Genomic DNA, 24,923 nt, shown 5'->3' with positions numbered 1-24,923 from the left:
ATGTAGCCTCTCTGGCATGTGCCTTTCAACTGCTTCTTCAGCAGCCTGAAAGCACAGGAAGCTGCGTGCGAGGACGGGTGGATGCCATCGAGTCCGATTTGTATCTCTGTTTTTATAAAAAGCATCAACCCCACAATGGCACGAACCCTGCCGGGGGTTTTCAGAGGCATGAAGTGAAGCTCTCAGTAAAAATCCCTGCGCTGCTGCCAGCCCCAGAGGCGTTTCCAGCCGCTGTCTGAGCAGTGGTGCTGCTCAGAGGGGCTTAGGGGTCTCCAGGACCCTCCCTGGGGCTGGGGCAAGGAGATACTGGGACTCCTCAGCACACGCTCAGTCCTACCCAATCCTGCCCCAATACATCGACCGCTCTTGCCCCAGGGTCAGCAACAGTAAGGTTTTATTTATGAGATTTAAAATTGTCTTTTCTATCTGGGTAGATTCCTGGGTTAGTGGCACATTTGGGTTTGAATTCTTTTGCCCCAGGACAGACAATAATAATCCCCCTACCCAGACCCCTCTGCTCCCCTCCCCGAGACTCCCTTGCTTGCAATGTGGTGCCGCTCTCCAGCGCAAAGTGAGTTGTCCTCTGCAGGGAACCGAGCGTCCCCTGAAGCCCCCGAAGCTGCAGTGACATCAAGGCGGTGGGTGCGCGTGTGCTGGCTCAGACACGAAGAAGGGGCTCTGGTGGCCGCCTAGTCCTCCCCCCCGCACAGGGCCAGCAGAGCCTTGCGGTAGTCGCCGGAGGTGTCCTTCTGCAAGAGGGAGACCCGTGTCAGAGACCTGCCTGCTGATGGCTGCCCCGGAGAAGCCCAGTTCAAGGTGCTGGGGAAGGCACAGCTCCATGCTCCGGTCACCCCACAGGCATCCATGCAGCAGCGGAAATGTCGGCACATCCCTTCTACAGCCAGACAGGGGCTGCTTGGGGCAGGTTCCCCCTCCCCAGGCGATGCTCAGCCCCTGTGCTGCTCACGGCACCGCTCACGGCTCGGGTCCCTGCAGGGCTCATGGCCAGGGCTCGGCCAGACAAGGTGACAAACTGGGGAAGGATGCCTGTGTCCCCTCACCTCGATCATGTGGTGCAGTGATTTGTCGAACAGGTCTATGAACTCGCCCCGGATGTTGAGCAGGTCGATCTCGCTCCGGGAAATCATGATCCGGGTGAGGGTCCTCTCATCCGTGCCGGCACCCTGCAAAGGGGAGCTTGAATAAATAACCTGGGAGGGACTGGGGCTCAGGGACCCTCCCAGCATCTCCAGTACAGTCCAAGCTGTGATCTCCCCTTGGACATGTGCTGAGCTTGCTGCTGGCAGGACCCGAGCCTGCCATGTCCCCTGCTAACCCCAGAAAGCTGATGCAGTATTTGTGCTCAGCCCTGCCCTGATGGGCCAAACCCCATCACTGCTGTAGGGTTAAATCAGAGAGTCCCAAAGGGTGTCTGCCCGCCATAGCCCCCTCCCACAGCCCAGCCCTAGGAGAGCCCGGCTGCACCTTCATGGACTTGTAGAGCTTGTCAGCGAAGAAGGCCGGCTTGTTCTTCACGCTCCGGACTGAAACACACAGAGGGGAGAGAAAGTGGGCTCCTGGCTCATGGCACGCAGGGGACACGTCACAGCAAGGAGCTGTGGCACCCATTGGGTCAGCTGCAAATTCTCCTTGGTACAAGGGTGCAGGCTTGGCTCCATAGGACGCCCTATAAATGCCCCGACCCCATGCCACACTGGGAGTCTCCGTGGCCCAAAGGCAGCAGGAATCTGCCCTCACGCTGCCTTGGCAGAAGCAAGTGAAGGGGCTGCCTGCCCTCCGGGGAGCCCGGCCCCAAGGGAGCACCCGCCAGGCACTGACCGATGGCCAAGAAGGCATCCCTCACGTCTCCCGACATCCGCTTCCTGATGGCGTGCTCCACGTCATGGTTGGTCATTTTGATGAACTCCTGAAACACTGGGGATGGGAGAGAGGAGAGGGTCACCGCTGAGCTGCTCCATCCCAGCCCTGGGCACCCAGGAGACCTGAGCCTCAACCGTGGAGACTTCTGGACCAGATGGGACCAGAGCAGGCTTGGGTGACCTCAACCAGCCACCCCAAATGCCATCTCCTCCCACCACTGGGGAAACAGGGCCACCCCAACCTCCTGCTGCCCAGGAGTCCCATCCAGCCCAAATCAAAACATTTGTGTGACAGCTGAGGGTCCAGCAGTGATGGAGGAACGTGGTCCTACCTCTGCGGAGGTGGGGGTAGCTGCGGGTGCAGAGGATGCTGAGGAAGCGGGTCTCCAGGGAGTCGCTGGATTCGTTGCTGGAGACATCAGCAAGTTTCTGAAAGAGCAACCGAGGGTGAAAAGGGGGACAGGGGGATGGGCGCAGCGGAGAGGGGCAAAGCTATCAAACAGCTCTTCCTGGGATAGCCGGTCCTGAACACCCCCTTGCAAAGAGAGTGGCCTCTCATGAGAAGGAAATAGCTTTTGGTTTTTTTTTTTTTTTTCCAAAAAAGGCATTTCTCAGGCATGGATTTGAAGGTGCACAGCTGCACTCACACATTACCTCTGAGAAATTATGGTTTCCAGTTTTTATGAAAGAAGCTGTGCAATGCTTGTGGTTAAGACTCTGTTTTGTCTTTTGGGGAGGGTATTTTGGGGGTGACCAGTATTGAACAGGGAATTCAGAGCTGCCAGACACAAGAGCCATGCTCCACCCTGGGCTGCAGCAGTGCTGCCCACAGCTCAAATGGCTGCCACCTCTGCTGCAGGGCTCAGCGGGGACGCTGTGCGCATCACATCATTAGGCTATTGCAGTAGAAGGTTGCCCCTTCCCCAGTTTCCCACTTTCAGTGAGCCAGGAAAGCCAGCCCTGAGTCCCACGCTGCTGGGAACATGGGTCCAGCATGCGGGCAGGATAGGTCCCAGGCTCTCCCAAGGGCAGGAAGGTGGCATTCCCTCTCTCCTGCCCTGCCCGTTCCCTGCCCTGTGCCGCAGGGAAATGCCCTCATGCAGATCCCATCTGTCTCCTTGCCACCCCATTCTCATGCAAGGACCCAGGAGCCCCGAGCAAGCAAGCACAGCCTGCGTGGCCAAAGGAGTCCCCAGCACATGGGGCTGCTCGCCCCAGCCCTGTGTCCGAGGACCCCAGAATCCCCTCAGACATGCAGAAGACTGAGGAGCGAAAGGGCAGGCACTCACCAGGGTCTCAGCAACAACCTGGTGGAGAGAAAGAGAGAGACAGGAAGACAACGAGGTCAGAACATGCTGTTCAGCCTTTATCCTTCCCTGACAAACTGAGGGACGTCTAGCAAAATCCCCCCCAAATGACCTGTCCCCAGCTCACCTGCTTCTCTGTGAGTGGGCCTGATCTGAGGGTCTATCCCCTCCTCCAGTTTGGCCCCTACACCACCAGCTGGGACGGGGTGCCGGGTGGTCTTTGGCCAAGCAGAATGAGCCCCCCACACTCCTGGGGCTGGGGTACCAGCCCGTTGCTCCTCAAGGAGCATCCGTGCCTGGCCCTAGGCTGGCTCGCACTTGGCGCCGGCAGCGGGACGAGGGGGAGGACAGCTTTGTGACGAAATACAGCGCGGTGCCAGGCCAGCTGCCGCCTGGCTGGCTTGTCCCTGTGTTTGTCACCCCTGGCGCTCTCTTTCTCTGCAGCAGGTGGAGGCGAGTGGCAGCACATGCGGCGAGGCGCAGGCAGCGTGGTGCAGGCAGCGCAGCATCCGCTCCCTCTGCCGGCAGCGGCCCCGCTGGCTGCTGCGCGGCTGCTGCGGTGTGCATGCGTCGGAGCAAGCGGTGCTGCAGCAGGAGGCCAAGCGAGAGCTCGGGTCAGACCCCGCACCACATTTCCCAGCGCCTTTCAGAGAAGATTTGGCCCAAAGGAGCAGGAGGCCAAGGTCACAGGTCTCCTGGGACCGGGAGCTGCGCCAGGCAATGGGGCCCAGCGCCCCCCTGCACCGTTTCTTGCTTGCCAGTCCTGGCTCACCACAGCCCAGTAAAGATGAGGCAATGGTTTGAGGGCTGGGGCTGGCATCCCGGCACGCTGGCTAGACGAAAAGCAGCTTAGGCTTTAGGGCACAGCACAAAGAGGTGGGTGGCTCCTGCAGACCAGCCCAAAGCTGCCTTTGAAGCTGAAGTGCCAAATTTCAGCATGGCTGCGTGTTGCTGGACCCCAGAGTGGCCGCTCTGCACAAGAAATAGTGCAGCCCCTAGTTGGGAGCTCCCTGGGGCTGGGCCTTGGGGCTGCCCTCATGGTTTGCAGCTTCCCCGTGCTTGAAGCAGCAGAGCCCAGGGCATCAGAAGTCAGGCCTGGGAGCTTTACCTCCAAGGGCGTCCCTTCAGCTGGCATCTCCCCCTGCAGCTTACAGAGACCCTGCCCCAGCAGCTTTCGCCTCCCCGAGGATGCCATTTCCAGACCAGAGGATGCAGCATTCTCATTTTTGTTACACACAGCCTGTAACGGCACTGCCAGTCCAGTTCTTACCTTGGCATCTTCATGCGCCTGTGTGAGGTTCTCCGGTCCTTCGTCGCGGTTGCCCTGTGGTTCAATACAAAAATCATGGAGCTGGGGAGAGGACATCTCCCGGGAGAGCCCCAAGCGAGGGGGTGGCAGAGAGGGTCCACCAGCACTGCCCAGCCGGGTGGTAATGTCTTCTTCACAGCCACGTCCTCTCAGACCACCACTGCTGCCCACAGCACAGAAGGGACAGTCCCCAGCCAGCCAGCCGCCCTTACCAGAGCCAGGGAGACAAGAATCCTCTTGAAATGCCCTGATGTGTCAGAGCTCAGGTCATCTTCCAGACGCTTGTTGTAGGCTGCAGAGAAGGGGGACAGCTGAGCCTTGCACCCCACCTGCAGCTCTGCTTCCCACCCACCAGCGCCTGTCGTGCTGGTGATCCCCATGGGGCCCGTGGACAGTGGCGGCCATCCTCCAGTCTGAAGCAGATGCCCCCACCTCCTATTTTCAGGCTCAGGGATCAGCGCAGCTGCTCTGATGCCCTTGGCATGAGCACAACCTCTTGCTCCAGGTGCTCCCCGGGGAAAGGGGTCATTGCAAAAGAGCTCTCAGAGGAGGAGACGTTGGTGGCAGAGCTGTGGCATGTCTCCATGACATGGAGAGAGGCCAGGACCAGCGCTCTGCTGGGGGTGACCAGCCACAGAGCCATCTGTTTAAATCCATGGGCTGTCTGGGAGAGGAGAGGCTGGGGATTTAACCTGGAGCTCGTGGCTCTTGTTCCCTAGGGAGAAGGGGGCATGAATGGAAGGGAAAGAAGCGCGTGGTTTGGAGGTGTGAGAAATCGCAGGATGGATTTGAGGGCTCCTGCCAGCCTCATCCCATGTTTCCAACTGTGCTTTAATAAGGTGTTGGAGTTGGGGAAGAGCTGCTCCTGCCTGGAAGGACTTACAGACATTCACAGCACCAAGACATGGACCCGACTCAGAGACAACAGTTGTACCCTGGGCTCTGGAAGGGGCCCTGCACAGCGTTAAACATGATCTGTGCTCAGGACCTGGGTGCTCCTTGTGTCCCTCCTGTGCCGTACCTTCCTGATACGCCTTGTTGATAGCCGCGATCTCCTGGTTGTTCCGCGTGGCCATGATTTCGATGAGGACGCTCTCATCTGTGCCGGCCCCCTGGAAGAAAGCGGTGTGGTGGGGTGGGTGCCAGCACTGGACGGGGACACTGCGGCATTGCCCCACCAGCGCCAGGCAAGGAGGACCTGCTCTGACCCCAGGGCTACCACCTGACAAAAGTCCAGCAAATGGCCCCATGGGCTGGTAGGAACCGGCACAAAAGCACCCAAGTGTGCTGCTAGCAGGGTCCCAACTGGTGTGACTGGTGGACAGTGCTGCACGTCACTGGTTTGTCCCTACCCTGGCTCTCCTGTGCCTGCCTGGGCACTGCTCCCGCTGCAAAGCAGGGATGCGCTGTAAAGCTGCGAGAGGTTTCCCCGAGAGGCTTTGTGTACGAGCTGGCTAGAGCGTGCTGGGCTGCAAAGAGGCCAAACTGGGCTCCTGGCAGGTCTTGAGGGCAAACCATTTTTGTCCTGCTGCTTTCTGCTCTGCTTTCCTTCCAGGAGAGCCTGGAGGTGTGTGAAACTGGGGTGCACTCACAGCCCCAGGCCACCGGCAGTGCAGGTACAACCCCAGCGAAAACCACCTTGTCCTCGCGTGCCGAGGCTGATCCCACCGGTATGGCAGTTACCTCCACAGCCTTCCTCAGCTGCTTGGCGTCGTACTGCGCCGGTGTCAGCATGAGCCCGAGGATCAGCTTTGCCAGGCTGCCCGACAGCTCAGATTTCAGGTCTGCCATCAGGTCCTGCAAAAGGGTTTCGGAGCTCAGCCCGTCCCGGCTCCATCCGCAGGGACAGACCAGCCAAGGCAACACCGGGGAGAAAACAGGGGAGGAGAGCGTGAAGGTGGGAGACATGTGGGAAGGCCCTTGGGGTGGTTTAAGGTCACAATTTAGGGGGTGGCAGTGGGGAGTCCTCTGTGTGGGACCAAGCAAAGGGGAAGGGACATCCTCCCCTCGGGCTGGTGGTGCATCCAGAGCCACCAAAGCTTTGAAACTTGGTCTTCCTTGGGGAAGCCATGCTGGGGCAAACCGGGGTGCCCTGGCTGCCCACTGCTCCCCTGGGCGGGATTCCTTTCAGCGAGGGGCAGATCTTTGCGTGGGAGGGGGCAGAAGGAAGGAGCAGGGTGGGAGAGGGGATGGCAGTACCCTGCCGTAGTGAGCCTTGTAAGCCTTCAGGATCTGCTGCCTCTGGGCGTTGCTCCTCTGCGTCACCACCTCAATGATGGCCCCTTCGTCCGTGCCTGCAATGACAGCAGCGATGCTGGGGAGAGCCGAGGGGCCAGCAGAGCCGCACCGTGTCACTCCTAACTGCGGGCACATCCCCGTCCCCCCCTAAACTGGCGAGATGGGGAAGGGGGAGCTCCCATGGCTCCAAACCTCGCTCTTTTCCCCCTCCCCGGGGCTGTCACGCAGCCCTGCGTGGGCCAGGGTGGGTTTTCTGCCCCAGGAGCTGTTGAGGAGCAGCAGGAAGGGGCTGGGCGCGTGGCCCCGCTTACCCAGGCCCTTCATCGCCTTCCTAAGCACCTGCGCGTCCCCGTCGTCGTTGAAGCTTCCTGCTGGCTGCACGGTTCCTCGCAGCTGTGGAGGCACAGAGAGGTTTGGGATCATCCCCGAGCTGGGTGGGATGGAGGGAGGGATGGAGGGAAAGAGGGAAGGTGCCACCTGGCAAGCTGAGGCCAAAGCAGGTCGTGTGTTAGTGCAAGCACCTGGGGCTCAGTGAGGATGTCCCCGCCACCGTCACCCCTTCCATTGAGGGGCAAACCATAGCCAGGCCAGCAGAAAGCGGGGAGAAGACGGCAACAGAGAGTCCCTGGAGTCTCGGTGAGCTGCTCGGTGTTATACCCGCCTCCCCTAGCACTGGGACAACTGGGCTGGGACTGGCCGCATCAGCTGAGAGCCAGAAGAGGAGTCGCTGTAAGGGCTCCTGCCCTGTAATTCTGCCCTCCTGCCTCCTTACACATCTCCATCCTCCCCATGCACGTAGGGCTCAGGGCGTCTTTTCTGCACATCCCAAAGAACTTTTTTGTGGGTGCCTCTGGCTGCATGCAGTGTCCCAGCTCCCCGTGCCCCGGCCAGCCCTGGCATCGAGGTGGGCTGCCCCAGGGAGCAGGAGGTCTCCAGCGGCCACAGGAGCCAAGGCTGTGTGCAATGCATTGCACAGACATGCAGAGCTTGCCACCCCAAGAGAGAGAGGCCTCAAAGAGAGGAGGGGGTTAGTGGAGCCCGCGGGCTTGGCCAGCCCTGCCAAGGTTATGTCTCGCCAACCTCATGCCCCAAAACCAGAAAAAGGCGTCGAGAGAAGCCGCAGAGTGAGAGGCAGAGCGGAGGTGTGGGGCTGGCCATGCCCCGTGGCAGAGAGGAGCAGCCGGGGGTCCCAAGCTGGCAGGGAGCGCAGAGGGGGTAACGTGGGGGCTGGGGGTGATGCTGACCTCTACTTTGGCCACTGCGCTAAGCTCCCACATCCGATAGGCCACCTGCGCCGCCTCGGGGAAGAACTCACCTGCGGCACTGCAACGGGAGGGCAAGGACAGGGGATGGTGAGCAGTGGGGGCCCCACCAGCAGCCTCCCCCTGCCCAGCCCTGCGCCCCATCCTGCCCCTCCATGAGGGATGCTTTGCCTGGGCATGGGGGTAGGCAGGAGCTGGGCGCTTGCTGTGGGGCTGAGTGGGAACAGGGGGAAGCAGGCGATAAATCCCAACTGTCCCCACTGGAGCATCCTCCCTGCAAGTGTCTGCCTCTGCCCTGTGGGGCTGCCACATGCCAAGAAGGGAGCATGGCATCGTGGCTGGCCACGCAGAGGGGCCGCAGGGGCCCCTGTACCGAACCACTGTCACTGCGGGTGCTGCCGGTCTGGGTGCTCCACCGGGCTCCAACCCAGAGGTTTGCACCAAGGGGATGAAAAGGGACAAATGGGGTGACAGGCGGTCTTACTCATCGTCCCCTCCACACAGCTTCAGCAGAGCTTTCTTGTACTCCCCGGAGGTGTCCTCCTGGAAAGACAGCCAGAGATGGAGAACCACGTGTGGCAGGGAGGGCTGGGGTAGTGCCACGGGATGGGCGTGTGGATGGGGCTCCCTGAGCCTCATCGTCCGAGATGGAGGGCGGCTGGGGAGGGGGCTCAGCCCTCCCACGGGCACTGGGAGGGAGGCAGCGCTAGCAGCCCCGGCCACCCCCGGCACTTACCTTTATCATGTTGTAGAGAGATTTCTCGTACTTGGTCCTGAACACCTCCCGGATGTCCAGCATGTCGATCTCGCTGCGGGACACCATGATGCGGATCAGTGTGTTGTCCCTCGTGCCCAGCCCCTGCAACGGAGGAGCCCCTGCATCAAGCCTGGGATGGCCAAGCAACCCTGCTCAGCCCATCGCATTTGGGACCCTCTCTCAGATATCTACCCAGCCCCGGGTATGAAGGAATAACTCCTTTGGAGGGAAGAGCAGAGACTCCAGGTGACACAGGTACTGTCTTCATGCACCTGCATCAATCTGCCCTCCAGCAACGTCCCGGGACAAGGGGACCCCTCCTCTGGCTGGCTCCCCACAACACTGTGGGGGACCCTCTAGAGAAGGCACCTTCCACTCACCTTCATGGCCTTGTAGAGCCTTTCAGCAAAATACTCTGCTGTGCTTCTGATGCACTTCACTGCAGGGAAATAAATAGAGGCGTGGTGAGGGGTGCTGGTACTCAGCTTCACCAGTGCCCCCAGCCTCTGAGCACCCGTATCCCTTGGGCACCACATTCAGCACCCCCACCTGAGCTCCCTAAAACCAGGCACAGCTGCAACCCTGACCCCGCTGGCTCTCGTGCTGAGCCCTCCCACTCTGGCAAGGCCAGCGGCGTGTTTTCACAGCACCCTCCACACAGGGGCTGACTTACCCACAGCCAGCATCAGCTTCTCGAAGTCACCAGAGAGCTCTCCTCGGATGCTCCTCTCGATCGGCTTCCCAGAAATCTTCAAGTACTCATCAAAGACTGCGGAACGAGAGCGAGATGATACCCGGAGAAGCTGCCAAAGTGCCTTCAAGCCCAACCCTGAGCTTGCGAGAGATGCTCACCCAGGCGGAGGTGTTGCTTGCTTCGCCGGCCAAGGATGTAGATAAACTGAGCCTCATCCGTGCCCCATTTCAGCTCGCCAGCTTCCAGCAGGTCCTTGTGGGATGGGGAAGGTGGCAGAACCCGAGTCAGGTTGCTGCTCACGTGGGGCTCTGGCCAAGCGTGGGCACCCTCAGCACCCACTTGCCCTTTGCAGCCCTAAGTCCAGATGGTCCCAGTGCCACCAGCCCTGTCCCTACCTAGATTCCACCCATCCTAGTGACCCATCAAACCTCACCTTGGCATCCTGCTCCACCAGGTCCTCGCTCACCACATCATCCTCCTCCCTGGTGCCCTGTGGGACAGAGACAGGCTCAACCCTGCCAGGCTCAGGCGCCAGCTGCCCGCAGACGCTGGGCAGACAGACATACCTGAAGCAGAACGACGAGCATCTTCTTGAAGTGTCCAGATGTGTCTCCAACGACGTCAGCCTCCAGGTCTCTCTCGTAGGCTGGTGGGAGAGGGAGAGGTCAGGGCTTGGAGAGCTAAATCCCCTCACCTCTGCCCCTCGTCCTGGCCCAAGGGGACACAGGGCAGCCCCTGCCCTTCCCCAGCCCCCACCGTCTTTGTAGGCGGCCACCAGCTCATGGATCTCCTGGTTGGTGCGGGAGGCGAGGATCTCGATGAGGCACTTCTCATCCGTGCCGATGCCCTGCGGGCACAGACGCAGCCCCGTGAGCAGTGGGGTCAGCTAGGGTGTCCCCAGAGGAGCCCCATGTTTGTCCCTTACCGCAATGGCATCTTTGATCTCCTTGGCATCACTGTAAGCTGGGGGCCGCATCAGGCTCACGATCAGTCGCTCAAACTTCCCTGTCAGCTCGTACTTGAGGTCTGCGATGAGGTCCTGGTGGAGGGGGAGAAAAGGGCTGGGGGACCCTTTGCTCCACAGCATCTCTGAGTGGGTCCAGGGAGCGGTGGGTCCCTGTGTGGGCTGGTGGCAGCCATGGCTGTCTACATCTGCAGTGGGGTCATGGACCAGGGAGTGTTTCTGCTGTTACCTTCCCGTAGAGGGACTTGTAGGCTTGGCAGATCTCCACGCGCTGCTTGTTGCTTCTGGACGTGATGAGGTCGAGGATGGCCTCCTTGTCGCTGCCTGGGAGGAGAATCAGGAGTCACGTTTAGCCCCACGGCAGGGTCTCACCCCCCCATGGCTGGGCTCGTCACAGCCGTGCTGCTGTGCCCAAAGCTGTTTCTGACTCAAGACCAGGAGCAGAAGCAGAGCCGAGCAGGCTCGAGGGAGGAAAGAGAAGCCAGGAGAGGTTCTGGCACACTGTTATAGCAGACAGGCAGCTGAGAGAGGACGTAGTGCAGGACACCGAGACATGCAGGGGTCTGCTGAAGGAGTAGGGGACATCAGGGTGGCCCCAGGGTGACAGTCTGGGGGAGCATCCATACCAAATCCCTTCATGGCATTGTACAAGGCCTCTGCATCCTGGCTGGCGTTGAAGCCTGGGAAATCCTTCACTGACCCCCTGTAGACCTAGGGGAAAGGATGTGAGAAGGTGGAAGGGGAAGGAGCAGAGGAGAAGTTGAAGCTGCTCAAGATTCGGGCGAGGTCTGTTCCTGCTCGGGGCTGCCTGAAGAGAAAGCTCAGCCTCAAACATAAACTCTTGTTCTTCTCCTCAGTTATTTCCCTTCCTGTTTTCTCTCCCTGCCATGTAAATGTGTTTGTGTTTTTTGCGTCACTGCAGTACACAGCCTTCCCCTCTTGTATCTCGCTGGCATCGCTGTTTGCTGCTTGTGCCCCATGATGAAGCTGGACGCAACCCTCCCTGCCCTGGCAAGAGTTGGGGATTTGAAGGCAGCTTCCTTCGTCGGCTCTTTTGGCTCCCAGGACCATCCTGAGGGGGTTGGCAGGGAAAGGGGAGGCCTCGCTGGAGGGTTGGACACCCTGAATGCAAGGGAAGGCACTTGAGGACCAGGGCGATCCCTCTGCAACACAGCCAGGCTGAAGGGAGCTGTCAGGGGTCAGTCATTCTCCACCGTTTGTTGTGAGCAGGGAAACCTGGATGCTGAGGATGCCCAAGCTCTTCATGGCTTCCAAGTGAGGCCAATTTACAGGCACAAAATCATTGTGGGCTGCTAAGGGGAAGGCACTGAGAAGCACCAGAACTGCCAAGGGCTTGTCCTGCCCCAGCACCTGCTCCTGCAGGGCCCAGGCTGGTCCCAGGGGTCGGAGTGGAGATCCCTGATACAGGGAAGGACTTTAAATCCCTGAGAGCTCTACAAATGCCCAGGGCTGTTGCCAGCGTGGGCATCTAGAGCCAACATGTCCCCAGAGAAGATGGGCATCAGGCAGGCAACACCAGTGCCAGCATCCCTGACCCAGCAGGTGCCTCCAGGAGTGAATCTTAGGGAGTGGACATGGGCAGCCCCGTACACCTCACTCTCCTGGGCCCCATCCCAACGCTGCAGCACAACAGCTCTGCTGTGCATCTCAAACAACCAGCCTCCGTACCCCCATTTTCCAGAGAGAAACCAGTCCAGGCTGGGCACGTACCACTGGCTCTCTCAGGAGGAGCTGCTGGCACTGGTGTCCCATATGGTGGGGACCAGATCAGGCAAGAGGAGACACTGCCCTTCCAGGGAGCTCGGCGGGCACAGGGACAGATCGTATTGCTGGTGATTTATCTGGAGAGCTGGATTTAGCCCCACTTCCTGGCAGCTCCCAGATCCTCCTGGCTCTGTGCAAGTGGCTGCCCGCACACACGCCTTGCGGAGACATAAATAAGGAGTTGCAGGGAAAAGGAGGTGCCCGGAGGCAGCAGGAGGGGGTGAAGGTGGCTGGAAGGCCCTGGGGTCACAAGGGTGGTGATGGGGAGATAAGATGTTGGCCCTGGTTAAATGGGGAGGAGGAGCAGGGCTGCGTTCCTGCCTGCTGAGCCATCAACGCACGAGCTGCCTGCCTTGCCGCAGTGCTGCCCTGGTAGGGGCAAGGGAAACTGAGGTGGGAGCTCAACGATGTGCATCGCCCCACGCTCCCTCCACCCTTGTGGGAATGAACCCTGGAGAGGTGCAGAAACATACTCGTGAGGGAAGCAGCATCCTGCTCACTGCCGCCTCCTCACACCCCTTTCCATCCCCACTTCAGCTGCCGGGGCCCCCTGCCTCCCCTCCTCCAGCCTCTGAGTCATCCTGGCCTGCCTGGGACCTCCCGGCTAAAAATAAGCCAGGCTGGGGCTGAGGGGGTGGAAGCAAAATTCCCAGCGTGATTTTGCTGTCTCCCACCGCACAGCTGCTCGGGGTCCTGGACCACTGCAGGGGTGATGCTCACCCATGCCGTGCCTCAGTTTCCCCACCCAGAGGCAACCACCTCCTGAGCTGGGTGGGAAGCTGCGGGTAATCGGGCTTGAGGCAATTATTTCTTTTTTTTTGGGGGGGGAATGTAAAGCAGAGCCTGGCCCCGAGCAGTGGAGAAGAGAGGCTCTGGACTTGGACTCCTTCCCTGCCCGGCAGACTGCAGGCAGGCTGTACCCCGCTAGGCACAGCTGCTCACTGAGCCAGGGTTTTCCACCCACGCCGAGATGTTTTCCTGGCTGCGAGGGAGCACCTGCTCCCCCAGCTGCCACACAGCACCAGCCCCAGCTCGGAGCAGGGAGAAATCCAAGCTGGGGGGCAGAGGCCAAAGCGGGGTTGTACGCCTTGCAGGCAGGGTTTCTCTCCAGCTAGAGCTGAAATCCCCAGTGCAATGTCTGTTCTCCTCCCCTTCCCGCAGCTCTGCTTCTCTCCCCTGTCCCACTGTGGTCCCAGAAGGATTTCTGTTCCTCGCTGTCCCTGCTCTCCCAGCTCCCTGCCCCAGTGCTTCCTCCATCTGCATCACATCCAGACAGCACTGGCTGGAGAGGCAGGAATGTAAACAGGCTCCAGCCAGCATCGCACCCCATGCACGTCACCATCATCCTTGCTGCACAATGGAGACGCTGCCCCAGCTCTGGGCTCTGCCCTGTGGCACCCTCGGTACCCATCCTCACTGCCTGTGGGTCACCCTTACCTTTCCTTTGGGTGCCATGGCTTCCCAAGCTGGAAATCACCAGGGCGAGGGCGAGGAGGAACTGCAGGAGGGAACAGAAAAGCTGATGTGAGCCAAAGCCGGCTCTCTACATCAGTGAAAGGCGGCTTCGCTCGCACCCCGTGCCCTTCCGTGAGCACTGATGCCAGCCGGCTCTGCGGTACCCACAGGAGGACGATGGCCAGGTGCTGCCTGGGAGGATCAGGGAGAGGGGCTTTGCCAGCCACCCCTGTGGTCACCAGAACCGACATCCTTAGGTATCTGGCACTGAATTGGGGACCCCATGGGCCTGGGGCAGTGGAGACGGCCCCCGTGCAGCTTCCTGCCAGTGCCAAGGGAAACCGGGAAGGGAAAGAAAGCGCTGAATACATGGAAATGGGCCGAGCATCCTCCGCAGGGCTGAGCCTCCTCACTGCACCCCACAATGCTCCCCGTGCTCCCCACAACGCCCCCAAGCTCTGGCACCATCCCAGCAGCTGCTGGGGACACCCCGCTGCGTGGGGCTGGGCAGCCCCCACGAAGTCCCACCACCTTTATCTGCGTTTCCACGCACCAAATCAAGGATGGCATCCGTCCCACACACCCAGCGGAGCCCAGGAAATGCAACCGGGTTTCCAGGGTAACTCGTAGGTTGTTTTCTAATACCAGCACCATTTATAGCTGCAACTCGCCGCAATGTGGGCTCTCCCCACCCCCCCCAGAGAAAATCCCCAGACAACAGCGTTTGCTCTGAGAAAGCAGACGGAGGGAGGGAAACAGCTATAAAATGGAGCCCGGCCATGAATGAACCACTGAGCGTCAGCTGCGCTCCAGCCATGAGGCACGGCCCCCTCCAGCGCTCGCCCTCCCTCCGAGACACGTTGCAAGGCGCAGGGGGGCCGTCCTGGGGGGATTTCTACTCCCAGCCCAGCTCAAGTTCTTGCCCTGGAGCGAGCAGGAGAAATCACATCAACTTCCCCGGCTTGGCCCCGCATCTCTGCAAGAGCACCCACAGAGGGGAAGACCCAGCCCCACAGCTTTCGGTGTGGCTGGGTCACCCTGCTCGGGTGCGGGAAGCCTCTGGGCACCCGCAGGCATCCTTGCCGAGGGAAGAAGGTTTTGCAGAAAACCAGAGCTGCTTTTGCCTGCCCTTCCCTTTTCGGCTGGGGAGGCTGCGAGCCTCAGCTCCTCTTCCCCATGGCCCCTGGCTGGGGGAGAGCCCCCAGAGCACCAGGGGATCCCAGCCCCCAGCCCACACAGCCTTTTAATGCCACTCAGGAGCCCATATGTAAAGCTGCTTACCTTCCAGGGGATGGAGAAAGCCCTGTGTGGCACAGCCCTCCTGCCTCACTCTGCGTGCGTCAGCCGGGCTGAGATTGCCCAGCTCATCTCAGCAGTGGCGGAGAGCCTCCGGCCACACCCAGTTCCCAGACTGCGCCTGCAGCGCCCCGTCCCTGTCCTCACGGCTGCTGACACCTCTTGTAGAGGCTGGGGGAACGGCCCTGGCTCTTGCCCTGCCAGGAGGCGATCTGGGGAGGATGCCCAGGCAAACAAACCACATCCACGGGGCAGCCGGCAAAACCTGGGGGCTGCAGAGCCCAGGCGCGAGGATGTACCTGCCGCCTCTCCGAAACGATGGAGAGGTTTGGGTTTTGGGGGTTTCTGGACAGAAAGTGCCCTGAAAAATGCTAAATTATGTGCAAAGTCACATCCGCTTTGCAGAACACACCACTGTTGCCAAAAAGCCTTTGCACCCCCAGCAGCGCTCACCCCACCAGCCTCTCCATGGCCCCACCGTGGCTTTGGGCTGAGGGGTTTCGCCGCAGGGCCGCGGCAGCTATTTTTGCAGCCTGCTGCCTGGCAGGGCTCTCCCGGCACAGCCGCCCGTGGCAGCCGCCACGGCACACCCAGCACCCCGCCGCCCGTCGCTGTGCCCGTGGGGCGGAAAGGGAGCTTGGCCAGGCTAAAAAAAGCAGCATCCATCCTCCCCGCGAGGCAAGGGAGATCCCCAAAGCCCCCCTGCCCCACCTCAGCACCGAAAATTCCCCCTGCCCTTCTAGCGGTCTGTGCCTCTGCGACATGGCGGGGTGTGTTCGCCTGGGTAAAGCTCGGTGGGTACCGAACCGGAGCGTCCCCCTCGCTGAGCCCGGCTGGGACCCCAACATGGAGGGATGAGCGTTTCCACGGACAAAGGCGCATCCCTGGCGGGGACACACCCATGGGCCCCGCCGCAACGCCAACGCCCACCCGAAAGAGCACCCGCCAGCAGTGCAGCCCACCCCCTCCCCCAGGCTTTTGTTAAAAAAAAAGGATTTTTCATAAAAAGAAAAAGAAAACCAGGATCCCCCCTGCAGCCACCCCTTGGAGAGAGCCTCCGCTCGCGCAGCTCACCGCTCAGCCAGGGCTTTCCGCCGCTCGCACACCACCGCGGTGGCTTTGCGCACCAGCACCGTCCCCTCGCCTGCCAGCGCGGTCACCCCACGCACCCGCGCCCACTTACGCGTGGCTCCGAGGCCTGTCCAGGCGCGGTCGCGGGAACAGCCGGCTGCCGGCGCGCTCGGTGCTGTACTTGTGGCCGTGCTCTCGTCCTTGGCGTGCAGCTGTTTCCTCCCGAAGAGACGTCACCGCTCACGAGCCCTCCAGTCCCCGCCTGCCATGGCACCGGGGTCAGGGTCCCGCTCCCACCCTCACTGCCACGCCAGAGCTCAGCCCCTCGGGTTTTGGGTGCCCAGGGTGCAGGGGGACCCGAGGCCACCCACAGAAGCACCCTGGCACTGGTGGGAAGGCAGTCACTCAGCAGAAAAGCCCCGCTGGCGTGGGGGCTGCATGCCAGCAGCGGTGACGTGCAGGGTGCAAGGCAACAATGGCCGTTGCACTTCAACTGCAGAAATTTCACCCCATTTCGTCCCCCCCCCCCGCCCCAGTTTCCTGGCAAAAGCTGTGGTGCAAGGTACCCTGTTGCCAGCCACCTCCGCCCGCACCAAATCGTCCCCTTCCCCGGTCACAGCTGGGAAATGTCCGTCCCTGACTCTGCAAAAGCCAAGGAGGGGGGCAGCAGCCCCCCAGGACCAGCTTAAGGGGCAAGGTGGTGAACAGGGCTTTGCAAGGAGCATCTGCTGGGAAGAGGCAGCTCACTGTCCCCCTCCCCAAAACCTTCCCTCCCGCACTGCAGACACAGGGATGAGAAGACCTTGCAGCACAGCCATGGGTGGAGATGCCGCTGAGTCTCTCCGAGATGCTACTGGCAGGCTGTACCGCTGCCAAGGCCGTTTCCTTCCCTGCCTCGCCCAGGTTAACCCCGCTCCTTCTTTACCACCGCCCCGTGTCCCAGCCCGCACAGGAGCTGCGGAAGGGCTGGAAACCCCAGAGCCATGGGCAGCGGTGTCTGCGCTCAGGCTGGTATCGGTGGGAACCGATAAAACCAAGGGCTGCTGGCGTGTAAGCTTTCAGGCATCCGTGCCCTGGTGGTACCCACTGGCCGGAGCATCTCTCCGGGGGCTGCTCAGCCCTGCCTTGTCCTGGGAGATGGTGGCCCCAGGCTGGGTGTGACATGCCTGATGGCATGACCCCACCAAGGGGCTGGAGGCACCCAGGGGAGGAGGGAGACCCTCATGGCCAGCTAGCACCGACTGCTCCTCCACGCTCTGTTGTTCCCTTAGGACAATGTTCCCTTAGGCTGGCGTTGGTGGCGGGAGACCTTGCTCATGTGAGGCGGCGTGGGTGACAAGCAAGGCTTTGTTCACCCTGCGCTGCAGTGCAGGACAACAGCCCTGCTTTCCTGCCGGTGCTCCTGGCTGTGTCACGGTGTGCTGAGCCCCCCTGTCCCAGAGGGGCTAGCCCAGCAGCTCGCGGGGTGTGCTGGGGACACGGGCACAGCCAGGACAGCCTTGTAGTTGGAGCACACAGCTGCACTTTATGTGCTCCAGATCCTTTCTCACTCTGTTCCTGCATGGCTGATGTCCCCTTCCTCTGCTTCTTGCAAGCTGAAGGATGTGCTGAACTACACCACAGCCTAAGAGGTTTTTGTCCCCAAATCCTGCAAACAGACTCGGCTTGAGCACTGCTTACAATAAAACCAAAGTTAGTTCGTCACCCCAAAACACCAGCTCCCAGGCTCAGTCCTCTTCTCTCAGGGTGCTGCAGCCCAGCCAGGTCACACCACAGCCCCCCGCCCCAAGCAGCCTCACCTGGGACCCCCACCCACACAGCCCTGGGCCCCCATTTAAGCCAGACCTGGACTCAGCCTAGCCTGGGCTTGCACTCTGTAGTGGTACCTCAGGAGGGAGGCACTGTGTTGGGATCATTCCTGGTGCCTGTTTTCTCCTGTATGGGGGAGCACCCAGCTTCTGTTGTACCCTTGCAAACTCCCAGCCAGGACCAGGACCAGGGGCTGGGATGGGGCTAGATCTTGCTGGGGCTGAGAGCTGCTGCTCCTCCCTCAGTGATGGATGGAGCTGCTGCCTGCTGTGCTGCAAGCTGTACTTGGGATAGTTGGGTGCTTCTCCTCTTCACCTGAGGCTGCTGTTGCTGTGTAATGGGGCTGTGACAAGGTGTGGGCAGCAACTGGGGTCTTGGTGTGGGGATGTGTGGGCAGCCTCAGGACTCTGCTTCGGGGAGCTGCAGCTGGATGTGCTGCTGCAAACACCCCACGGAGGTGGTTGTGTGCTCCTCTCTCTGCACTCCATCCTTGGAGCCACTCTCCTCGCTCTGCGTTCCTGGGTGCTGTAGGTGTGTGCAGCCCTGTGTCCTGACCTGGCCATGTTTCTGCTCCTCTCTGCCCAGATTTCCTCCAAAACCTGCTCCACAGATTGAGATGAGGGACACGGCGTGAGGGAGTGGGGACAGGGGAAGGGGTTCCCCCTTCCACCTGCACAGGAAACTTTGAAATGTTAATTAACCTCCTTCAATAATGCCTCTGAGCCTATTAGCATTGCAGCCTCGTGTGTATGATTTGGAAGGCGTTGTGGGAAAAATATTTCTGCATGGATTTCCCATTGTGTGGCCCAGAGGGGTGGTCAGCAGGGGGAGGGCCGGGGCGCTCCCCAAAGGGATTTAAGGGGGGAGTGTAACTGGGGCTGCCTGGTGTTTGCCCTCCCCATCAGCTCGCAGCTGGAGCAGCTTGCCCGAAGGATGGCTGGAGTAAGTAGTTCTGGAAAAGAAGGGAAAACCATCAGGGTGAGATGCCCTGGGTGGGACTGGTGCTATGCAGTGGGTGGGTGATGTTGGGGTTGGTGGGAGGCAGCCCCAGCTGGCCTGTCCTGGGGCAGTGACTCTCCAGCTCCTGGGATGGTTGTCCCCAAAGGCTGGGTCTCCCTGCGCCATGAGGGCTTGCAGTGCTGGGTTGGGGTGCTGGGCATTGCCCCAGGGTCGTCCCTGTCCCCTCCAGGCTCCGCACCGCAGCAGGGACCGCCTGGCCCTGTGATCCCTGGCGCTGCTGGGACGTGCCGGTGGGCACGGTTTCCAGCTGGGTCCCTGGCCCTGTAAGTAGCAGATTATGGGATTTGAAGCATGCAGTGTGAACTTTGCTTTGCTGTGGGGTAGCCTGGATGTGCTGGCAGCACCATGCAGATGTGGAGGCATGCAGCCCCCTTTTCTCCACTCCTGGGAGCTCCTGGGGAAGGATGGACAGGATGGGGGAAGGCACATGAATCCCAAGCATGCCATACCAAGCACCTCACTTGCCCCAAGCACAAGTATCACACAATTTGGGGTTTCTGCTGGGCTGACATCCCCGTTGGTGACCTGAGCAAGCCACAGCGTTATTGTACAGGCTGATGGCCCAGGGGACCCAGTCTCTGAGCTGTGCCATTGACCCACCGCTGTGGATGCTGTGGGAGCATCTTCAGCTGAGCGGACGGGTCCTTCCCGGTGCACTTCAAGGCCAACAGCTGCTCCAGGAGCAGAGCATCTCCCATCCCTCCTCCTCTGGCCCATCTTCTGCATTTCATAGAGTTTCAGTGGCAAAGCTGGGACAATGCTGGCTGTGGGTCTGTGCTGGAGATGCTGCTGGAGCAATAGGACTTTCTGAGCTGGCAGGGGGACAAGCAGGCGTCCTTGTAACACAAATCAGAAAAAGCCCAGCAAACCCCAATCATGCGTTGCCCCACTTCTCACTGGGGTTGAGAGAAGAAAGCAGCTACTTTAGCCCCATCTTTCTCCAAAATGGGCTGCTTTTCTGGTGAAGACAGAAAACAGGCAGCACCCAGGGAGTCCAGAAAGCACCATGTGGATGGTGGGAGCTGCAAGGAAAACATTCAGGCTGGATTTGAGTCATATCTCTAGGGTGGTGCCCGTGAGGTAGCAGCATCCTCATGCCTGCTGCTTTCCTCTCCCGCAGGTGCCACGCTGGGACTACCTGCTCTCTGTTTTGAAGATGCTTTCCCGCAGAAAGCGAGTCCCAGCCAGCTTGGAGGGCTCCAGCCTTCGCCGCTGCCTCTCCACCGTGGACCTCGTCACCTTGGGAGTGGGCAGCACGCTTGGGGCCGGCGTTTATGTCCTGGCAGGGGACGTGGCTAAGACCATCTCCGGCCCAAGCATCGTCCTTTCTTTCCTGATTGCAGCTGTGGTGTCCACTCTGGCAGGGCTATGCTATGCCGAATTTGGGGCCCGCGTGCCCCTGGCCGGGTCTGCCTATCTCTACAGCTATGTGACAGTGGGCGAGCTGTGGGCATTCATTGCTGGATGGAATCTGCTGCTGTCCTATATCATTGGTATAAAGCCCTTTTGATCCCTCCTTGCTTTGCTGGGTGTCATTCCCATCATTGCCCCAGCTGCCACCTCTCCCCAGGTACTGCCAGCGTTGCCCGGGCCTGGAGTGCTACCTTTGACCAGCTCCTCAACAAGAAGATTGGAAGGTTTTTGGGTGCTCACACAGCCATGAGCTCCTTGGGGCTGGCAGAGCACCTGGATGCCTTTGCTGCTGGTCTGGTGGTCCTGCTGGCAGGTAGGATGCATCCCCCTGTTCCATCCTCCGTCATGTAGGATGAGCTCCTCACGCCATCACGGGCTCTTTAGGATAGTGCTGGCCCCTCTGAGAGTTTGCCGTTTCCCTGAGTACAGAGTAGAGAATACAAGGAGAATCTGGGGAAACCTGCAGAGTCCAGGGGACTCGGACAGTTTTGCTCTTTTTGTCCACAGGGCTTCTTTCCTTTGGAGTGAAGGAGTCCACCACGGTCAATAAAGCCTTCACAGTTCTCAACATGCTTGTCCTGCTCTTCATCACAGTGAGTGGCTTCATCAAGGGTGACCTGAGCAACTGGAAGCTCAGGGAGGATGACCTGCCATGGACAGCTGCCAACGAGGCTGGGTATGAGGGGCTCTGCTCGCCCCATGCTGCCTTCAGAGGAGGATGGGGGATGGCTGGGTCACCCCCCTAGTGCTTTATCATAGTGAATCCCACTTTTCCCCTGCCCTGTTGGCAATGCATCAATGAGCCAAAGTCCTAAGCCCTGCTGTTGATGCTGGAGGGGTGAGCAGGTTGGATGGGCCGTTCAGCCTGGCCCCATCCTGGGACCCCCTTGCACAGACCCCTCTGCACTGCCTGACTCTTCGTCCTCCTCCTTCCAGGAACCAGTCCATGGCTGACAACACGACCAGTGCCTTTGCGGGGGGAGGCTTCATGCCCTATGGTTTCACCGGGACCTTGGCTGGAGCCTCTACCTGTTTCTATGCCTTTGTTGGGTTTGACTGCATCGCTACCACAGGTGAGGTGGAGAGAGATGCTGGTGGGACCCTGCCCTGCAGGCTGTGGGGCCGGGGCAGTGATTCTTCCCACAGCCCTGGGAGCTGGTGTAGGGCTGGGCTGGGAATGCACATTACCAGCTGTGTGCTGCAGCTGCTCTCTCCTGCCCTCCGTGCTCAGAGGAGGAACTAGGAGAGTCCATGTGGCATGACTGGGCTAATCCTGAGCAGAGACAGTCCCCGTCCCCATAACCCTGGAGCCCGGGAGGTCTAGTGGTCCTTGCTAGAAGGCCTCTGTGTCCCCTCTCGTGATATGGGATATTAAATGAGCATCAGTTTTTACAGCTGAGCTTGTCCTCCCCAGGAGAAGAAGTGAAGGACCCACAGAGATCCATCCCCATAGGCATCGTCCTCTCCCTCCTCATCTGCTTCCTCGCGTACTTTGGGGTGTCTGCTGCCCTCACCCTGATGATGCCCTACTACCTCCTGGACACCATGAGCCCCCTCCCAGCGGCTTTTGAATACGTTGGCTGGAGCGCTGCAAAGCACACTGTGGCCGTGGGGTCACTCTGCGCCCTGACGACAAGGTGAGGGGTGGCCCCTGACAGCAGCTCTGAGGCTCAGAGCAAGGTTGCACTGGAGCTATTCCCAGCCCTTTCTTTCTGACTGGCCTGCTTGGCCAAAATCCCTCAACCCTGTTGCTCCAAGCCTGGCCCTTCCTGATCAAGGAGAGCAACTGAACCCCTTGGCGTGCCACTTATAGCCCAAAGTTGGAGGAAGTGGTCAAGGAGAAGCAAAAGGCAGGATGGCACCTCCTGGATTCCTGCCCTCTTCTGCCGCATCTCCTCCCCTCTCTGCAGCCTCCTGGGCTCCATGTTCCCCATGCCACGGATCCTGTACGCTATGGCTCGAGACGGGCTTCTCTTCAAACCTCTAGCCAAAGTTAGTCGCCGTCAGTGCCCGGTGGTGGCAACGCTGGTGTCTGGAGGAGTGGCAGGTGGGTGAGCAATTGGGTACCCCTTAACTTTGAGCAGGGCTTGGTGGATGTCCTCTTTCAGCAGGACAACACAGACCCCCTGGTTTGCCAGTAGCTGTTTGAGCCATATCTCTCCACCCCGAGAGAGGTCTCCTCACTGTGGGCGAGGACCATTTGGCCTCAGTGTTGTTCTGGACACCAGTGCAGACTCTCTGAGCTGCCAGGCAGGAGGTGGCAGGATGCTTTGCAGCAGCGACTGAAGCATCAACAGCTCCATTGTTGCAGCAAGTGTCAGGGGAACCTGGGAGAACAGAAGGAGAGCACAGCTCTGCCCAGAAGCTGAAAGGGCTTCTTGTTCCCGCAGCTCTCCTGGCCCTCCTCTTCGACCTGAAAGCCCTGGTTGACATGATGTCCATCGGCACGCTGCTGGCCTACTCGCTGGTGGCTGGCTGTGTGCTGCTGCTCAGGTGAGACTGCTGGGGACAGGGCTCACCCAGCTCCTGGTGCTGGCTGTGCCTGGGACAAGGCACTGGTCTTGGTGCACTTCAGGTGCACCCTCACATGCCTTGGCATCCAATATCTGCTCAGGTATCGGCCTGGACCCAGTGCTCAGGACACTCCTGCGGGGAAGGTCCCGGCTGTGCAGCTCTGGTGGGACCATCTCATCCGGCCACCCCCACATCCCACCCCACGTTCCTCTGCTGCGGTGGCCTGGGCTCTGACAGCTGTAGGTACGCTTGGGAGCGATGGATGGGCTTTATGGGGAGCCGGCGTGGGGGGACCCACGGGGGACATGGCTGCTCTAGCACTGGCTGGCAGGTTCCTGCTCACTGAAAACCACCCAGCAGTGGGATGAAGACATCGTCTTCCTGGCTCCCTCCTGCCCTCTCCTGACTGCCACGCAACTGGTGGCCCCAGTGGGACCTTGGGAAACCTCCCGCTCCCTCTGCTTCCTAGACTGGAGAGAAGAGCTAAACCCACCGTGCCAAGCCACCCAGCCCTGGCCCCTGGTTGTCCTTTGTCCCTTCCACCACGGCAGCCTGGGTGCTGCACCCCAGGAGAGGGATGGGCTCAGGCTGGAGAAGCTCTGCGCTGACACGCTGCCGTGGTCCCTCCGCAGCCGCCCTGGTCTGCGCCGTGAGCTGGGTGAGCACCTCAGGGCTGCCCTGTCTCCGGGCCGCGGGTGCCTGGTGCATCGCTGCTCTGGCTCTGCCTCTCCTGGGGATCCTGGCAGCAGCTCTGCTCGTCTGGAGGCAGCCTCGGAGCCGGGAGAGAGCATCCTTCATGGTGAGCACCCAGCCTGGCCCTCGGGGACCGTCCCCGGGGAGAAGGACCTGGGGGGGATGAAGAGGAGGCGAGTGCTGCAGCCCCGTGGGGAAAGGGTTACGTTGCGCTGGGGGTCTTCCCTCTGCTTTGGGTCAGGCTGGGCTTTCCCTCACCTGTCGACAACTAGCCAAAGCAGCAAGGAGCCGAATTTGGCTGTGAAACCCCTGCCTGCAGGCCAGCCAGTGCCTCCGGGTGAAGGCGTGACCCCATTCCCTTGTGCTTGGTCCCTGCAGGTTCCCTGCCTGCCCTTCCTGCCGCTGCTCAGCATCACCATCAACAGCATCCTGATGGCCCGGCTCAGCGCGGCTGCCTGGCTGCGGTACCTGCTCTGGATGGCCACCGGTAAGCCCGGCCGCCCTCAAGGTCCCGGAGCTGGTGGCAACCTTTTTGGGTGAAGCATTGGTGGTCTGAGAGCCCGTGGTGTTAATGCTGGCTGCAGAGCAGCGATGGGCGGATGGAGGAGGGATCCTGAACTTTGATGTCAAAGGGTGGTGGGAGCACCCTCTCCTCTAATATGTGGCACAAAGGAACGGGAAGGGGCGAGCACTTTGTGGCTGGGAGGGGAGGGAAGAGAGAGACACCCCCCCCCATCCCCAACCCTATTCTGCCCATTCCCAGGTTTCCTCATTTACTTTGGCTATGGGATCCGGCACAGTGCCGAGAGTCGCCAGGCCAAAGGGGCAGCTCACCGGGAGCCGCCGGGAAGCATGGCCAGGGAGGTGACCCCGGAGCCCTGCGGAACGGTGTGGTGCCCATCTGCTCCAGAGCAATAAAAGACAATGGGCTGGACCGCGTGCGCCTGGCTCCCTCCACCCTGTGCCTGGGGGGCAAAGAGACCCCTTGTGCTGAAGGTCCCGTCCCGCAGAGGGGCACAGCCCTGCCACAGGAGCTGTTTTCTCCTGACTCTGGTGAACCTCCCTGAGCAACCTGAATCCTCACGGCAAGTCCCCACCAAAGGAGTTTTGTTGGGAGAGGATAAAGAAGACAAGTGGTTTTGCTGCTGTTACTGGGTTGTGGTGTTTTTTGTTTTTTTCTTTTTTTTTAACCTTTGAAACTTCTCCCTGCAGCCCCCCAACTTCTCGCTGTCCCCTCGCCCACCCTGGCCCCTCTGCTGCTCACGGCAGAGTGGAGTGGAGGCTTTTGTGGTGCCCTGACCCTTCACACTGCCTTGGCACCCTGAGGCAGGCAGGGCTGACCCGCCTGTCCCCCACCATGACCGCCAAGACACTGCCTGGGCCGGGCTTTTTCCTTCTTACCATGGCCAAGTCCTTTTCTGGACTCATTTATTCCTCCTCCTCAGTTCCCAGTGCT

The 24,923-nt window shown here is 60.4% G+C and overlaps 2 protein-coding genes across 4 annotated transcripts; one reads left to right on the top strand and one right to left on the bottom strand.

The window, feature by feature from the left end:
- Positions 1-377: 377 nt before the first annotated feature.
- Positions 378-16,343, bottom strand: ANXA6 (annexin A6). 3 transcript variants are annotated; one of them, XM_086758990.1, is made up of 26 exons: positions 16,131-16,333; positions 13,634-13,694; positions 11,038-11,122; positions 10,641-10,735; positions 10,373-10,486; positions 10,204-10,294; positions 10,014-10,093; positions 9,881-9,937; positions 9,606-9,699; positions 9,427-9,522; positions 9,134-9,192; positions 8,733-8,855; positions 8,481-8,539; positions 7,979-8,057; positions 7,046-7,127; positions 6,696-6,790; positions 6,180-6,293; positions 5,518-5,608; positions 4,709-4,788; positions 4,458-4,511; positions 3,170-3,187; positions 2,213-2,309; positions 1,840-1,935; positions 1,486-1,544; positions 1,062-1,184; positions 378-749 (listed from the first exon to the last, which is right to left on the bottom strand). In XM_086758990.1, the coding sequence occupies exons 2-26, from the start codon at positions 13,649-13,651 to the stop codon at positions 690-692; spliced, it is 2,019 nt and encodes a 672-aa protein (XP_086615116.1). In that variant the 5' UTR covers positions 13,652-13,694; positions 16,131-16,333; the 3' UTR covers positions 378-689. The 3 variants fall into 3 exon arrangements, with proteins under 3 accessions (XP_086615116.1, XP_086615117.1, XP_086615118.1); XM_086758991.1 differs by lacking the exon at positions 3,170-3,187 and having other exon boundaries at positions 4,440-4,511; positions 16,131-16,343; XM_086758992.1 differs by lacking the exon at positions 3,170-3,187 and having other exon boundaries at positions 16,131-16,340.
- Positions 13,650-24,766, top strand: LOC104478249 (cationic amino acid transporter 2). Its single transcript, XM_086759242.1, has 14 exons — positions 13,650-13,720; positions 19,017-19,110; positions 19,968-20,340; positions 20,418-20,573; positions 20,768-20,936; positions 21,197-21,333; positions 21,675-21,897; positions 22,171-22,307; positions 22,651-22,753; positions 22,875-23,017; positions 23,407-23,573; positions 23,846-23,954; positions 24,231-24,331; positions 24,680-24,766. The coding sequence occupies exons 1-14, from the start codon at positions 13,650-13,652 to the stop codon at positions 24,764-24,766; spliced, it is 2,070 nt and encodes a 689-aa protein (XP_086615368.1).
- Positions 24,767-24,923: the final 157 nt, after the last annotated feature.

This window comes from Chlamydotis macqueenii, chromosome 14 (assembly GCF_036417535.1).
Source record: "Chlamydotis macqueenii isolate bChlMac1 chromosome 14, bChlMac1.mat, whole genome shotgun sequence".
Taxonomy (NCBI): Eukaryota; Metazoa; Chordata; class Aves; order Otidiformes; family Otididae; genus Chlamydotis; species Chlamydotis macqueenii.
The sequence above is the reverse complement of the archived record's forward strand: the minus strand, read 5'-3'. Positions and strand labels throughout refer to the sequence as shown.